This window comes from Poecilia reticulata, chromosome 10 (assembly GCF_904066995.2).
Source record: "Poecilia reticulata chromosome 10, P_reticulata-male-v2, whole genome shotgun sequence".
NCBI lineage: Eukaryota > Metazoa > Chordata > Actinopteri > Cyprinodontiformes > Poeciliidae > Poecilia > Poecilia reticulata.
Genome location: NC_088839.1, coordinates 15,423,708 through 15,440,444, shown reverse-complemented (window position 1 = coordinate 15,440,444; position 16,737 = coordinate 15,423,708). Strand labels below are relative to the sequence as shown.

Genomic DNA, 16,737 nt, shown 5'->3' with positions numbered 1-16,737 from the left:
TGCGTCTCTGTTACAGAACACTTGATTCAAATGATTGCATGACCTCCTGTGCCGCCCTCAAGTGGTGCAGAGGCCTGTTAAATCGCCCACAGGTTCAAACCAGGTGTGCGGCAGAATAGAAACTCCTAAAACATGCAAAGCAGGAGAGCCTGAGGACCGGAACTGAGAAACACTGGGCTAAAGAGATCATTTTAGTTTAAAGTGTAATAAAAAATTTTAAAAAAGCAAAAGAACAAATTACTACTTAAACGCCAAGAACATTTCTTGTGCCTCTTGTTTTTCCCAGCCCGGCCAATGGTGGCCGGCCCTGCAGAGGGGCAACTTACCAGTTCCAGATGTGCAACACCAATGAATGTGAAGACATTTACAGTGATCCCAGGGAGGAGCAGTGCCACGCCTCAGAGTACATCGACAAGCACCTCTGGCTGCCTTATGAACACCCAGATTGTGAGTAGATACTGAACCAGATTGACAGCAGCAAACCAGGAGTGATTAGATTCTGCTGGACCTGTGTGTTATGCTATTTAGAACATGTGGTGTTGTGTTATTCGATTAATGGGAAATCAGCTTTAAGGCACAACCAGACCCCTGAAAGATATGACATATCTTTAACAGTTGGAAATGATTTGAGAGTTTTTGCCTGCTCTACCCAAAGACATCTTAATCTCATTAATCCTCAGATTTCTCCAGGTTTTATTTACCATACCTAAATAATCCCACTAATACCAAACAAGTCCTAAGCTCTCCATCTAATGCACAGAAACTCTTTTCATTGAAGAAACAGTAAAATACACATGGCTGCATGCATAAAATTGTCAGCTCCAGCCTATCTAAGAGCTGTATTGTCACTTCCATCTTAATACACGTGAAATTATCATCCATCTAAAGGGCAACTGTACAGCAAAGCACTGCTACTTCCTATCTAAATGACCTTCCTAAATTGTTTTTCCTTCAATCTTGTTACTTCTAAATGCCATATATCTTTTTTTCTCACTAAAGCGTTCAGCGTCATAAATTACCTCTCTTTGTGTGAACGTGCAAACCAGTTTGTGAGGGAAAAAATGATTCTGAAGGAGGTGAAACTGGATTCCATTCACGATCTATCATCTTTGACTTCCATGATAAGTGTGAGAATGTCAACTGCAGATGTGAAACTATAATATTTGTCTAACAAATTGTTTTTATTCCCCCTTTTGGGAATTTCCCTTGTATCAACAGCTGTACCGTGAATTACTCCCGAGAGGAGAAAACATGAGGTATTAGCCAGGCAGCTAATTTTGAGGGTCTGAAGCTTTCTGTGTCCTCACACGGAGGAGATCACACGTCTCCCAACGTACAGCGATGTTTGCAAAACACTTTAACACCTTCTGACCCCCCCCCCCCCTCCAACCCCTCCCCCAGAGCATCTCCGAGCAGGTCCTGACAAACTGAGGATACGGTCTTCTGTTGCTCTAAACTGTAATGTTATGGTTATTATTATTATGTGAAAATGTTACTGGGAGAAGAACAGACTGGCTCTGAGTGAGCGGGTTGATTTATGAATAGTATATCATGCTGATGCTATAAATACAGACTGAGCCTCTGCAGTGTTTCTTTTTGACTGCACTGAATGCACATGAACAACATGATTAGGTGTCAGCAGGCTGTGGAGGATTCTTTATTAGGAGCTCACACACCTATTGGTAGAACTTGTAAATACATGGGAAAAAAGCCTCCTACCGATACTTATTTCTTAAGTAAGGATTAGGACTTCATAATTTGTGAGAAACGTGTAATTAAAGCAATGTACCTGTATGCAGTATCTGTATCACAAAAAAAAAAACTGTGTGTTGCACCAAGCGTTCAGGCTCTACATGCCAGTAATAGATGCTGTGCTGATAAGTATCAGTCATTGAGAAATTATAAATGTTTTTTTTTTGTCTATACACCAGCTAAAGCCACATATAATTATTTTAACGAAGCCAAATTCTTACGATAAAACGTTTTTAATTTCACCAGTTTGAAATACTGTCTGAAGCCTACGTTTGCAACGGACTAACACAATCATACAATAAATGTTTTCCTAATGCACAGTTCTACTAAGAGGGGGATTATCACAGGGTCACCCAGTTCTTCATAACGTCTATTCAATGTTTTAAATATGTGGTGAAGGACCTCTTCTCCTTTTGTTAAGCATTGCGGAGGATTGTCGATGCCGTAGGTCTGTTTCTGGGCCTGTTGAGAGTAAAATATTAGGACATTTTGAAAAGGATCGGGTGACCTCATCTAGAAAACTGAAGATTTCTCAAGTAGCAGGGTAAGCAACCAAAACGTAGTTAGAGAGCAGGACGCAGCACTCAAAAACATGTAAACTTTAACTGCGTAATATTCAAACAAACTTCAGAAACTGATAAATGATAAGGATTTGGAGAATTCACGGAATACAAAGTAGAAATCTTGACAAAATAATGAACAAATCATAAATCGCCACAATGTGAGCCACCATTGTGTTTTTCTACTCTACATTGAACCAAAACACAAATCAGCTCAGAAAGGTTTACCAAACAGCATTTTTCCCTGACAATTTCAAAATGTACACTTAAATTACCCACAAAACCTGTGGTGAGAGCTGAAGACAATAGAGAATGAGAGAGGACCAAGGACTCTTAGAGTGATTAAGCAAACAGGAATAGACAAAGATGGCAATCTCTTAATGCACCGACCTGGTGAAAAGACTCGACCTGTTCATTTACCAATGCTTTTGCCGCAGTTGATTTTGTTTAAAATAATCACTTTTGAATACGAGCTTTATTTTCCCTCTGAGTAAATGTACTCAAAGTAATTAATTCTGTGTAAACTTACTGTATGCTACTGCAATAAAAGACTGATAAATTTGAAGAGATATTTTAAGGCTTTTCACACGTCTTTACCAGGGATACCAGTATTTGTGAAGCAAGCTGAGGTAGATTAGTTGCATGTCTGCCACCTGTTCATTAGAGTCAAAGCTCTAAAAGACAAGGTCTCTGGCTGCTGGCCAGAGGCCTTGGTGTGTGTGGGTGTGTGTGTGTATGTGTGTGTGTATGCTTGAGAAGGGGTGCGAGTGTGCGTGTGCGTGTGTGTGTGTGTGTGTGTGTGTGTGTGTGTGTGTGTGTGGGTGTGTGTGTGTGTGTGTGTGTGTGTGTGTGTGTGTGTGCGCGTGCGTGTGTGTGTGTGTGTGTGTGTGTGTGTGTGTGTGATAAAGTAGGAGTGTTCATTCTCACGGGGACGGTCTGCCAGGTTTTGTCTCTGTAGTTGTAGTGTGACTAAGAGGCACAATAAGACTCATCATTATGCTGACTCACCAAGATCTCATTCAGATTATTACTTACAAACATTTAAGACCAGACTTATTCGTACCCCTTAGTGATTTAGGTTTAAAGTTATGTTTTAACATAGTTACCAGCAAGCTTTTTGCTATTACTTACTTATTTACTATTCACCCAGTATGAATGGGTGGTTATGATTTAAGAGGTGAAGGGTATTTTAAAAAACAACCTATTAGAACAACCAGGAAGAGTTTTTGTTTATCTGTGTGTGGAGTAAATGTTTGGAATGGATTGAATAATGAGATTAAAAAAATTACAAATGTAAACCAGTTTAAAAAATTGATTAAAGCAGAACTCTTTTCAAAATATGCTATATAACATGTTTAATAGTTTATAATGTAAATGATTATATAAATAGTACTTAAAATAATGGTACATAGTTAAACATAATGAAAAATGGAAACAAGTTGTCTCTTGTTGATGTTCTGAAAGTTAATTGATAATACATCGACAAGTATGAAAGGGGCAGGATATTATAAGATGTATCTTCTACCTGCTCCTTTTCGAACAGAAAATATAAAATTGCATGTCATATGGGCAAAATAATTTGTTTTACATTTTATTTCTTAAGTTTGTCTCATTCTATTTTGTTTTCTTGTTCTTTTTTGACTGTTTTTAATGTCTGTCCGAAATAAATAAATAAATGAAATGAAATGAAATATCTTTGACTTTTCATACTGGGTTTGGGTTACGAGCTCCAAGTGTTTGAGGTTGGAAGGCCTCTTTGCCATTACCTGCATGGGAAACTGCCCCCCCAACAGACTGTCTATCACAGTCAAATCAGCTTTCTGAATTTGCGCCTCCAATTTGTTAATATTTTAGTTGGTAAACCTTCTCTTCTCTAGTTTAGATATGTGTTGCCTAAGACCAAGTTCGTCTGTGGACTGCCTGAACTTCTTGTTGAGAATCTTGATATGGATGACCCCCAAAATCATTATGTTCCCACTGACACTTTAGGCTGCAAATGCTATCCTTGGGTTTGAGTGTTTCTCTTTTGTTTGCCAAATAAAATACTTGATTGTGGCTAAATAACTAAACTTGTTTCATCTCGCCATGAAACAGAAGATCAAAACATCTTGTTCCTTGCCTCGGTGAGATTTTGCAAAAGCCAAGTGGGCTTTTGTGGGCCTAAGTCTAAGAATAGCCTTTGTTTGTTCCACATCGATGGTGTCCAGCAGTCCATCAGACTGAGGTGTTGCCACCGACACGCCCCACGTTCTTCACAACGACCTTGTTCCTAGGATGCTTTTTCACCTCTTGCACTATCAGCCTTGGCAGTGAGAAGGTGTCACTTATGACTTGCAGCCACCTCCTTCATGGTTTTCAACAGTGTTTAATTTCTTGTAGTGTTTCAACATGACTTCATACCGTTGGCTTTGGAACCTCAGGACAACTAAAAATTGCTTTTTTTCCCCTTTCATTTGTCTTGAGCTGACAAAATATGCAAACATGAGTTTTTACTAAGCTCTTTAGTTTTAGTGAGGAAAAAAAATGTATATTTAAATGTTTTTTTTTCAATTAATAATTTTTATTCAGATGCTTCACAGCAGCATAGTCAATTCTGAATCCTGCACAACTTTGAATTTTACCGCTAACTCACAGTCGTATTAATTTCAGATATGTTGTTTAATTTTCAGTAGAAGTCAAACTCAAACTTTTCTGCTGAAATCTTTGGCACATCGTGCATCCTTTCTCGACAGAAAGAAAACGTGTTGGTCAAGTTAAAGATGATTTTAAATCTGCGCTGGTATGAGTAATTATGGGACTAACAGTGCAAACTAATGCGATTATGTAATCAGGGTAAAATTGAGCTTTTATTTTTATTATTCAATATGAAAATATGTTTGCTTTCTAGCTAACAAACGCTGCCACCTGTACTGCCAGTCAAAGGAGACCAGAGATGTGGTCCTCATGGAGAAGCTGGTGCTGGATGGCACGCTCTGCTCATACAAGGACCCGCACAGCGTGTGCGTGCGTGGGGAGTGTGAGGTGAGGTTCTTCACGTGTGTGTGTGTTTGTGTGCCTCAAAGTTAAACAGCTGCACTTATTCTCATCGGCTTCCTTGGTTTCCATTAACAGAAGGTGGGCTGCGATGGCGTGGTGGGCTCCTCGAAGCAGGAGGACAAGTGTGGCGTGTGCGGAGGCGACAACTCCAGCTGTAAAACCTTTAAAGACACAATCATGCGGACTGCTAAAAAGCAGGGTAAACGGAGAAAGCTGACTTGATTCTATCCTGGCAGAAAAACTGCTGGAATGTATTTTCTCTCTTTCTCTCTCCCGTCTTCCCTGCGTTCTTGTGCTTAAATAAACATCGCCCTCTAGAGGCAGATGCTTAAAAACGACCCTGAACCTCAGGGAAGTTTGACCATATGTTTCCATGTGAACATTGCCAAGACTTTACGTCAAAGTTCGTGAGCTAATGTTGAGTCTATTATCTAACTCTTGAAGTCAGGGCAGATCTAGCTCATGAGAGCTGAATTCCTGGAAGAGCCTGTTTTTTCAGGCTCAAACTAATAAAAAAGTTTCCAGTGAGACATTTTTTCTGCTTAGGTGTTCTATCTGGAAACTACAAATTGAGCTCTTTGAAGGGGGGCTGGAGGTTTCAAATCCAAAAATAAAAAACACTCATTGAGTCTGTCATTTCAGGCTTCCTTAAAGTTCTTGAAATCCCCAGAGGAGCGAGGCATTTACTCATTCAGGAGCTGAAAGCCACCTCACACACTTTTGGTAAACGAAACCCTCCCTTGGTCCTTTTTCTGTCACACACGTTCTGTGTATGTTTCCTTTTTTTTTTCCTATAAAGAATTATTATTTCTCATTCATTCACAGCTGTTAAAAATGTGGCATCGGGACTATTTTTTCTGAACGGCGAAAACGACTACCCCGAGTCCCGCTCTGTGATAGAGAAGGGCGTAGAATGGGAGTATGAGAACGACAACGACAAGGAAACCGTCCAGACCACAGGGCCCCTCAGACATGGAATTCTAATAATGGTACAAACAGCAGGATCAAATTAAAAGTTTGGTTTTTATGACCATAAATCCTAAATTAAACCAGTTTTCCTTAGATTTTTCTTTGCCGATCTCTCCCGTAGATGAAATTGCATGGCGACGAGGATGTCAATTTGTCGTATAAGTACATGATGAATATGGACGGCGATTCGAACATTCAGGACAACATGCTGGTAGAGGACAGTGCCTACGAATGGGCTCCGAAGAGATGGTCTTATTGCTCCAAAGCTTGTGGTGGAGGTATGTTAAAAAAGCCAATCACCGCACGGCCTACGTAGTCACATGTGTTTTTTTTTTTTTTCGTTGTCATATCCTAGAATTATCAATCGGCTGTCCCCTTCTCTTCAGGGAAACAGTATCTGCGATATGGATGCAGAAGGAAAGTTGACAGCAAGATGGTTCACAAAAGCTTCTGTAATAAGTCCAACATGAAGCCCAGAGGAGACATAAGAGACTGCAACCAGAAGCCTTGCCCTCCACCCATGTATGTATTCAGTAATTCCTTCCGGAAATTGAAGATAAATATTGTTTATTATGACCAGTGCCAGGAATAGTAAAAAAAAAAAAAAAACTCTATCTTATAACCGTGGCATCTGTTTGCACGTGGGCAGGAAGGGAACATGTTAACATAAAAGCTGATGTGTTAGAAGCGGGAAAAATTGACAAGCTTAAGGGGCTCGAGAAACGGGGAGCGACAAACGAACACGCCAAATTCATTACCACCGTGGTCAAATCCAACATGGGACACGATGCCAGCGACAAAAGTTGAACATTTTTCAACCGTCTTGTCGCAAGCCCCTGACTGTGCAAGTTTATGCGTAGGAGCTGAAAAATTTTACATGCACAGACTTCGCCAGTCACTTTGCTGGAGCAGGGCAAAAGATCGTCGCCTCAGAGTGCAAGTCCCACAGGAAATGAATTAAGAGGGAGCAATATGGCCTTCCATGTGTCGAGCCCTTAACTATGTGAGTTAATGTGACAAGAATCGACTTGGGATGGCTCAGTCACTGGGTCAGAGTGAGGCACATGTGGAGAGAAACAATAACAGGCTACTATTGTAGTGTAGCTGTCTTCTTTTGAACGTCATTTCTGGTTCTGATGGAAAAGTGACAGAATTCATCATGTATCTCAGTGTGTTTCTTGTGCAAAGCCCCAGACAAGTAACGGTGCCCTTGCTGAGTCCAATGATCAACTAGTCATTAGAACCAAACCACAGTGTAAAGAGGGACTAGGCTGATAAATCACGCATCCTTTAGCATCACATGGATGTAATGCATGGTATTCCCTGATGGTTGCCACAAAATATAGGTGGTTCACTTCAAGTTTACAAGTTTGAATTGTTGACTTGACCTCCAAATTCCTCAGACGTCAATCTAGTCGAGCATCTTTGGAACGAGCTGGGCCAATGCATGAGGTCCACGGGCACCAACCCCACAACTTTACAGGATTTGAAGCATCAGCTGCTAACATATTGGTGTCGCATACCACAGCACACCTTCAGGGATCTAGTGGTTTGACAGGTCAGGTCAGTTCAACAGCAAAGGGGAACCCAACATAGTGCAAGCCGGGTTATCACAACGTTATAGCGGATCATGTATATTCAGGCTGTCTTTAAGCTTCTACCACTTTTAGATGATTCTCTTAATTTGCTGCCCCTGTGTTTTCCCAAACATTTGGTATTTCACTTGCAGCTGGGTGACAGGAGAGTGGCAGAACTGCAGTAAACCCTGCGGAAAGACAGGGATGCAAGTACGGTCCGTCACCTGTGTTCAGCCTTCGGAGGACAACACGACGCGCCTCATTCACAATAAACACTGCAGCGACGACCGTCCTGAGTCCCGCAGGTCCTGCAACCGATATCCCTGCCCCACGCAGTGGAGAGTCGGCCCCTGGTCACAAGTACGCACCCAAGACATTAATACAAAATATGAACAAATGCTTTTTGAATTAAAAGAAATGTTGTATTTCTCCTAAATGATGTGTGACATTTGATTGCATTGTGTTTACGCTATGGTCCTGTGCCGCCAGTGTTCAGTGACTTGTGGAAACGGGACTCAGCAGAGGCAGGCACTGTGCCACACCAGGGACAACACCATAGGACTCTGTCTAGACAGCAAGCCTGACACCATAAGAGTTTGTCGCCTGGAACCATGTCGCAGTATGTGTTAAACAAACTCCACTGCTCAAGTAACTCTTCAATCAACTGTGTTTAGAGCTACTCTTTGTGATTTACATGTTACTTATTCAATAGAAGTGAAACAGAAATGTACAGAATGAACATTTTGGTATTTGCTACACTTAAATACGTATATAAGGTTACTGTCAAATGTTTGATAAACCTAATGGACATTTGAGAGGACAGTGGAAAAAAATATTAACATTAAAACAGACTTTTTAGTCGTTCGGAAGAAAAAAAAGAAACAAAACTATTGCAGCATCTGTGTCTGCATTATGTTTTCTCTGCTTTATTGTTGTGGACAAACAAAATTACATTTTTTGCTAAATTGCTAAGCAGTTACTTCAAAAATGCAGCTCATTGAACAAAGCCAACCACTTGACTTCAGATTTTGCTATATCCATACATGCAGGACTAGTTTAGTCCTGAAGGTGATGGACATGTGTTTTTCCACAAGGGGCACAGGCAATCAAGTGAAGGAAAATCTAAGTCAAAGTTAAAATATCCAGCGTGGACATGTGCAAAAATGTCCTAACTTCTGATGAAAGTGATGTCTCAGACGCTCCTTCGTAGGATACTCCCTTTATTGCACTTGAGTTATCTTACCGTCTCTGTGTCCTCTTTGCAGAGGGCTCATCAGACCTCAACAAGAATGGCAACATTCTGATCCAGTGGCTTTCCCGCCCCAACCCCAACTACCCAAGGATCTCATCACGTAAAACCTCCCTCTATAGCTCCCAGCCCGGCCTTCACAGCGACAGCCGCAGCCGCATGTCTGTCCTCTGCTGGGCCCTGCCCATCTCTGTCCTCCTGTCTCTGCAGGGCCGGCCCCGGCTGGCCCCCTGACCTGCCCTTCCTGCTGCGCCTTGTGCCTGTGCCCACGCCCGTATGAGCGAGCGGCAAAGCTTTCGCTTCTCTTTTGGGGGGGGATTGTTGTCTCTCTCTCTCTCTCTGTGTCTGAGGCGGCTCTGACCGGGGGAGGTCTCTGGCTCCTGTGTGTGCTAGTTGGTTCTCTCTTGCTCTGTCTCTCTTTATCTATCTCTCCTCTATGGAGCATTGTGTTGTAACCGCTGGCCAGTCGAAAACTTAAAAGATCAACAAAAAATTTGGTGTGAAGAGGATTCTAAGTGGCAGACGGGTTTTCGCTGACACCTCCTGTGACGTGTCAAAGGGGCCGTTCATGTGTGAGGGAACCCCCTCTCCTCTCTGCATTTGGCAGCCATGTTTTGCGCGATGTTATGGGTTACCACACCTGAGACGCAGCAGGGCTTTTCTTTTTTTTTTCTTTTTTTTTCCCTTTTGTAGCGCACTGTCAGTGTGGGAGAAAAAAAAATCTGAAATGGTATATAAATATCTATATAGAAAAAAAATATTTATATCTAAAAAAAAAAATATGAAAGCTTTATTGTGAATGTGATCTGAGGACATCTTTGCTAAAGTGCTCATCTTGACATCTCGGTTCCATTCAGGGATGAAAATGGCGCTCCCATTTCCAGATTGACAAGAACTCAGCACAGTGAAAAGATATAAGGGGATCTTTTTGTTTTGTTTTGTTTTGGTTGATTTTATTTTTGCAAAGTGAACTGGGGAGTTGAAAATTGTGAAGTACGTCTGATAAGGAAAAAAAAAAAGAATTTAAAATAAAAAAAATACAGGGTAGTTTGACCACTTGAGGTTGCTTCCCATTCCACCTCATCAGCCATCCTCTCTTTGACTGTTATACAAAAGTTCAATAAATGCAGCTTATTTGTGCTTGCAGACTTTAAACAAATACATCTATAAATATATTTGTATTTATATATACCTATAAATCTAAATCTATATGAGTACCAATAATATTAATAACGTTTTACCATGAATAAGCTGTAGCTTATTTGCCTAAAACCTTTGGACTGCTATTGATCGCTTAGATCCTTGACTGTTATGTGTATTTTTTTAATGATTTTACATGAATACAGATAAATATTTAATAAAGGCAAAGTGTTTTGTGGGGAACGGGTTTGACCCATATTATGCAGGACTTGGTAAGTTAGTTGCCTCTCCATTCGCTCAGATGGATCAGTGGTTTTACTGTTGCTTCTTGGTTTTTTTTTGGTTTTTTTCTTTCAGGATAGGATCATGTTTTGTCATGCACATTTGCATCCATCACCTGGATGTTTGGACACGTCTGTGCGAGCGTGCATCTGTCCCACGTGCGAGTCCACGAGTACGTGTGTGCGAGGGTGGATGTGCGTCTTGTCACGTGCGAGCGAGTGTGCGAGGGTGCTAAATCATTTGGGCTTTTAACACACTGCGATCAGATACAGAAATACCTCATAAACTTTGATTTCGAGAGCGTCCAGTGGTCTCACTTTATGTTTTTGTCGAACATGAACAATGCCTTATCTTGGATTGAATGTAATGGCATTTATCTGTGAAAGAGATGGCTTTACTCATTCAAAGTTTCACTCGGAATAGAGGCAGCTTCAAACCAACTTAAACTCACACCCGCCAACCATCAAAACCTACCAAGCTGACGTCGGCCCAGTGTCCGACTACCGGAAAGGATTTTCAAAAGGGCCTAGGGTACTGACACATTTGGCATCTTGGAGAACAAAAAAAAAACAAAACAAAAAAAAAAAAAGAACACTTCAGACTTGTCATTGTATTGTGATCACATATTTCTGTTGTGACTATGTAGCGAGCTATCCAAGGTTTCCTTCTGCTGGAGTTGGACTGTACGAGACCATGCCAGACCTAGCAGTGCGATACTGTATATAAAATTGGTGTTGACTGTATTTAATAATGTTCATGACTGTTATCTTCTTCTATAATATTCTATACTTTGGGTAACTGTTTCGTGGCTTCACTGGCCTGCTGCGTGGGGCTGGCTAATGTTCGAAGAAACATTCAGATGGACTACGTGCACTGCGTCTATATGCACTTTGATTTATCAGGGAAATTTTATTAATGTTTTGTAAATGTTTCATATGACACTTAATGTGCCATTCCAGTTTTTACATCATCATGGAAATTCTGTATTTTCTTTAAAAAGCAAATATAATTTATGTACTTCATGTTCTTTTCTCAGTCAACTGACAGATTGACTTGTTGATTTCCAAGTAATCAAGTGTTTTACCAAAGTGACTGTGAACTTGTAACTTTCGATACAGTTGAATTATTTTTCTTAAGAAAAAAAAAATCTATATATCTATATAATGAGCTGGAGGTGGGGGGGGGCATACATCTCATTGTTTCAGTTCCTGTCATTCTCAACAGCAAAGTTGTATCAATAAAAATGTTTTAAAAAGTGTGACTTTTCACTCTGCAGGAATTTTTACAGTAGAAAATATGCTGTTTTGTAGTGACACAGTATAGTTATTTCCTGATTAGCTTTTTTTGTCACTGATACACATCATGTATTAGGGATGGTCTTGGAAGTTATGTCTTCTTTTTTGCTAAGCTAACCTTGACATTTTCCTTGCATCTTGCTGACATAATCTTAGCAATGGGTAATGGGAGCTGAAATTTGTCATGGAGTTCCGATATGGATTAATTAAGAATGTTAATATCTGAAACCCACATCAGCCCATAATTTGTTTATACTGAGTGGTTGAGTTTGACATTAAACTACCAATCAGAATGAAAGTTAGATGTTAAGTTAACGATCAGTTGTTCTTTACACCCAAGAAAAGTTTTACTGACAACTAAAGACTGGCAATCATTTTGCTGTATTTCAGATGCTCTGGATTATTTTGATGACTGCTCTTAAAATTTTCTCTTCCTTCCTGTATCCTCTGCTGATGATTTGGCTTTACTCCTGTATTTTTCTAACTACACACACACAAATGCATCTATTTTTTCAGGATACATTCCTTAACCTAGAAATATTACCCTATTGCATCATGTTCTTTTCTATTCCCAGTCTGAGTTCTTTGTCTCTTCTTCACAGGCCTGCCATGTAAAGGAGATCGCTCTGTGTTCTGTCGTATGGAGGCTCTGCAACGCCACTGCTCTTTACCAGACTTCTGGCGATTATGCTGCAAAACCTGCAGTACCATCAACAGCACCAAACCTGAACCCAATTCCACCGCTACATCCACCGTCAACATCACTGCCATGCCTACTCCATCTGAGAACATTCTCAGCACCATCTTCACCACCGCTGAACCCACTAAAACTGCCGTCCCCGCTACCTCGACTTCAACCACCACTCACGTCCCAAACCTAAGAACCATAACCCTTGATTCCACTGAATCTTTACCAAGAACAACAAAAACCATCCCCACTCATCAATTACTTGCAACTAGCATTCCTTTCATCCCCTCTGTCTTTTCAAGATCAGTTTCACCTTCTACTGACACTCGTTTAGAAGACTCTACAACACAAGCTCTTTTTTCCATCAAGTCTTCACTGACACCCTCAACAATAATTTCCACTCATCCAACGGATACAGTGAGTTCTCCCTCCTCCAGCACTTTTTCAACCTCTGTCACCACCGATTGTCCAGCTTCTACAATTCAAACCCTTTATTTCATCCCATCTTCATCATCTACCACCGAAGAAACTCCCACTCATCCACCAGCCCCAACAAGCTCTTTTTTCCTCCCAACCATCTCTCATAATGCAATCACAACACCTTCTACTAGTCATACAAATGCTGAGATCACAGAGCCACTTTTACAGAGAACTTCAACTACTTCAACAGCTGGGACAGCACGTGCCAAAGTTCTTGCATCAACGCCCACTCCTGTGACAAGTCCAATGGAAAGCACTACTAAAACAGTCACCATGCAAAAATATAATCCTGATAAGAAAATTCAGCCACAAACTAAGAAAAGGGTGGTTCCGTCACAGGACAGTGGAAAAACGGAAATTCCACAACGGAATAATACAAAAAAATATTCTCCTCCAAGGAATAATCTTCAAAAGAAAACAAGTATCACTGCAAAAACTGGAGCTCCCAAAAAGACTATTGCGTCACACTCTAATGTGAAGAAGGCCACTCCAACAAACATGATCCCAAGCCCTACCGCAAAGAGTACTGTACGTAATAGACCTCCAAAGAAGACCATTCCACCAAATTCTAAAGTCATAAAGACTAGCCCACCAACCACCAGTCCCAAAAAGACCATTCTTCCAAACCCAACTATGAAAAAGGCCACTCCAACAAATACAACATCAAAAGATACTTCTCCATCTACCCCTACTGTGAAGAAGAAAAATCTGCAGGATAAGCCTCCAAAGAAGACCATCCCATCAAACACTAAAGTGATAAAGACTAACCCACCAAGCACCAGTCCTAAAGCAAACATTCTTCCAAACCCTACTATGAAAAAGGCCACTCCAACAAATACATCAAAAGTGACTTCTGCTTCAACTCATACTCCAAAGAAGAAAACTCTACAGGAAAAGCATCCAAAGAAGAGCAGTCTACCGAACACTAAAGTGATAAAGACTAACCCACCAAGCACCAGTGTAAAAAAAATCATTACTTCAAACCCAACCATGATAAAAGCCACTTCATCAAATACAACATCAAAAGATACTTCTCCATCAATCTGTACTGCAAAGAAGAAAAGTCTGCAGGATAAGCCTCCAAAGAAGACCATCCCATCAAACACTAAAGTGATAAAGACTAATCCACCAAGCACCAGTCCCACAACAAACATTCTTCCAAACCCAACTATGAAAAAGGCCACTCCAACAAATACAACATCAAAAGGGGCTTCTCCTTCAACTGATACTGCAAAGAATACTTTACAGAATAGACATCCAAAGAAGAGCATTGCACCTAACACTAAAGTGATAAAGACTAACCCACCGAGCACCAGTCCCAAAAAAACTAGTCTTCCAAAGAAGAGCATTCTACCAAAGACTAAAGTGATAAAGACTAACCCGCCAAACATAAATCCGAAAAAGAATATCCCTGCACAGCCAACTGCAAAGAAGACTCCATCAAACACTACCCCATCAAATCCTTCAGCAAAGAGGGCACTAAATAATACACCAAACAATATTTATTCATCAACCTCTCCAGTGAAAATGTCCATTCCAGCAAATACTACGCCAAGAATGACTGTCCCAAAGAATAGCGCGAAAAAGACTAATCCACCATACACTGGTACCAGAAATGCATCTACACCAAATACAACTCCAAAAAAGACTACTGTAGTTAATGATCCTTCGAAAAGGAAAACTCCAAACACTACTTCTAAAAAGACAGCTCCAACAAAGAACATTCCAGAGAAAAAAGCAAAATTTTCACCTAAAAAAGAGGTTAGTTTAAAGGCCAATCCCAAAAAAACAACTGAACCAAAGAAAACTTTCACAAAACAACCTCAAATAAAGACCAACCTTAAACACAACCCGAAAAACCCCTCAGAAAATGCTAAGTCAAAGGTCAATGTTAAACAGAATAAAGTCAAGGAGACGAAGACCAATCAAAAACGGAACACTAATTACTTTACCACATCCTCCACCCCTTATCAGGTCTTTTCTTCCATGGTTCCTTCCAGCAGCGTTGTACAAGTTACAGTGGTGAGCTCGTCTCACTCTGATTCAAAAGCCGGTCCTTCATTCATCAACAGCGATGCACCGGTCACAGGCAGAACTCCAGTCATGCACTACAGCGACACAGAGAAAGAGTCCATTTCACCAGACCCTTCTGATGATTTCATAACACCACTTCATAATATTAACACTGAGGTTGACACACAAACTATTCCATCTAGTGAAATCACAGCGACAAGTAGTGGTGAAGCTACCAGCTGGACTTATCGAAGTGGTGATAGCAATAAAGAGTCTTACAGCAGTTCGGGAGTGGTCACAGATACTGTTGTGCTGGAGGATAGCCTCTCCATGGTGATCCCGACTATAAACGGAGAGGACACAACAGAGAGAGCCTTTCCACCCTGGCTTGACCTTTCTGACTACATCCCTGCAGGTATACCCATTTCCACAACGACCTCAAACCTTCCTGCCTCCCCAGTTCCCACTGAGGTCCCTCACACAAAGGAAGAACAAGTGACAGTAAGCCCTGAAATCATCTCCACTTTGAAGCCTCCGCAAAATGCTGCGGAGAATAATGAGAGCAACTCAATCGCTGCATTCGATAACAGAGTCATTGTTGCAGTTAGTGACATTTCTCAAAACAATCTGATCCCAAGGCACCTCAGAGAACGAACCAGGAACAAACGAATACAAGAACTTCTGGAGGAGAAGCGAAATTTTCTCCTCAGAATGAAAAGGGGCAACACAGAACAATAGAACAACGGAGATAAACTCTTCTTGAGTCCAACAATGTTTTATATCAGGCCTCCCAAAAGGAGAAAAAAAAGAAACGAAACATCCCTTAAGTTTCAAGTGAAAATCAAAGATTGGGCATAATTGTCTTGCTGAATGTTGCAGAGTTGGTTCAAATTGGCATGTTAGACACAGTACTGAGAAATAAACAGGTTTGATATTGCACAGGGCCTTTGAAAAGCCAAGTTGTTTTCCGTATTCACAACCAGCCTGAGAATTGAATCACCATGTAGATAAGATGTAATGTATTTTTTAAATATTGTTTTTCTAAGTACACGGAGAACAGAATTCATCACCTATTGTCTCAAGTTACAGTGTTAAGCTACTGCCAGTGACTGCAGCCAGCCCCTCAGACGTTAGCGTCCCTTGAAATGGTCATTTTGAATGAGATTAAATATTTTATTTTAGTCATTCTGGTAAAATTAGACATTTACAAAGTTCCTGTTGGTTGTGATTTAAACTTTTACACGTGTTAGAATAGCTCTATTTCCAAAACTAACATTTTCTGTAACATTTCTGAGTTCTCAGGAATCTAATTTTGAAAGATTTATTACAGGCATTTGAAAATATTTGGTGCTTAAAGTTCCCGAAAAGCCAAATAAAAAGTGTTGAAACACAAAGGAAATAAACATTCACTGACTGCTTTTTGGTCAATGAAATGGCTTTTCTTTCATTAGTGTTGCCCAAAGTTAAGATATTTCTCATGCATTTATTTATGGAAAAAATACATATAGAAAAGAAAAACGATTCTTAGTTTAACATCCGAGGGCCAATGTGTTTTTCTCTCTTAGTTCTCAAAAGTTGTATTATTTGTACATGTTAAGTTACATCATCTGAAAAATCGCCTATATTTCTGTACTATATATGTACATATGAAAAAGAAGTTAATGTTAAATATTTATTAAAGTTTAAATGCTTTTGA

At 40.4% G+C, this 16,737-nt stretch overlaps 1 protein-coding gene across 2 annotated transcripts in view; it reads left to right on the top strand.

The window, feature by feature from the left end:
* The window catches only part of LOC103471261 (uncharacterized), a 125,023-nt gene extending 108,286 nt beyond the window's left edge, over positions 1 to 16,737 (top strand). For both annotated transcript variants that reach the window (XM_008420140.3, XM_017307184.2), the window contains 11 exons: positions 287 to 447; positions 5,200 to 5,333; positions 5,424 to 5,547; positions 5,991 to 6,071; positions 6,174 to 6,337; positions 6,439 to 6,595; positions 6,704 to 6,839; positions 8,047 to 8,254; positions 8,384 to 8,513; positions 9,160 to 9,246; positions 12,463 to 16,737. In XM_008420140.3, the coding sequence (XP_008418362.2) occupies positions 287 to 447; positions 5,200 to 5,333; positions 5,424 to 5,547; positions 5,991 to 6,071; positions 6,174 to 6,337; positions 6,439 to 6,595; positions 6,704 to 6,839; positions 8,047 to 8,254; positions 8,384 to 8,513; positions 9,160 to 9,246; positions 12,463 to 15,779 (4,699 nt within the window). In that variant the 3' untranslated portion in view covers positions 15,780 to 16,737. The remainder of the gene's footprint in view (positions 1 to 286; positions 448 to 5,199; positions 5,334 to 5,423; positions 5,548 to 5,990; positions 6,072 to 6,173; positions 6,338 to 6,438; positions 6,596 to 6,703; positions 6,840 to 8,046; positions 8,255 to 8,383; positions 8,514 to 9,159; positions 9,247 to 12,462) is intronic.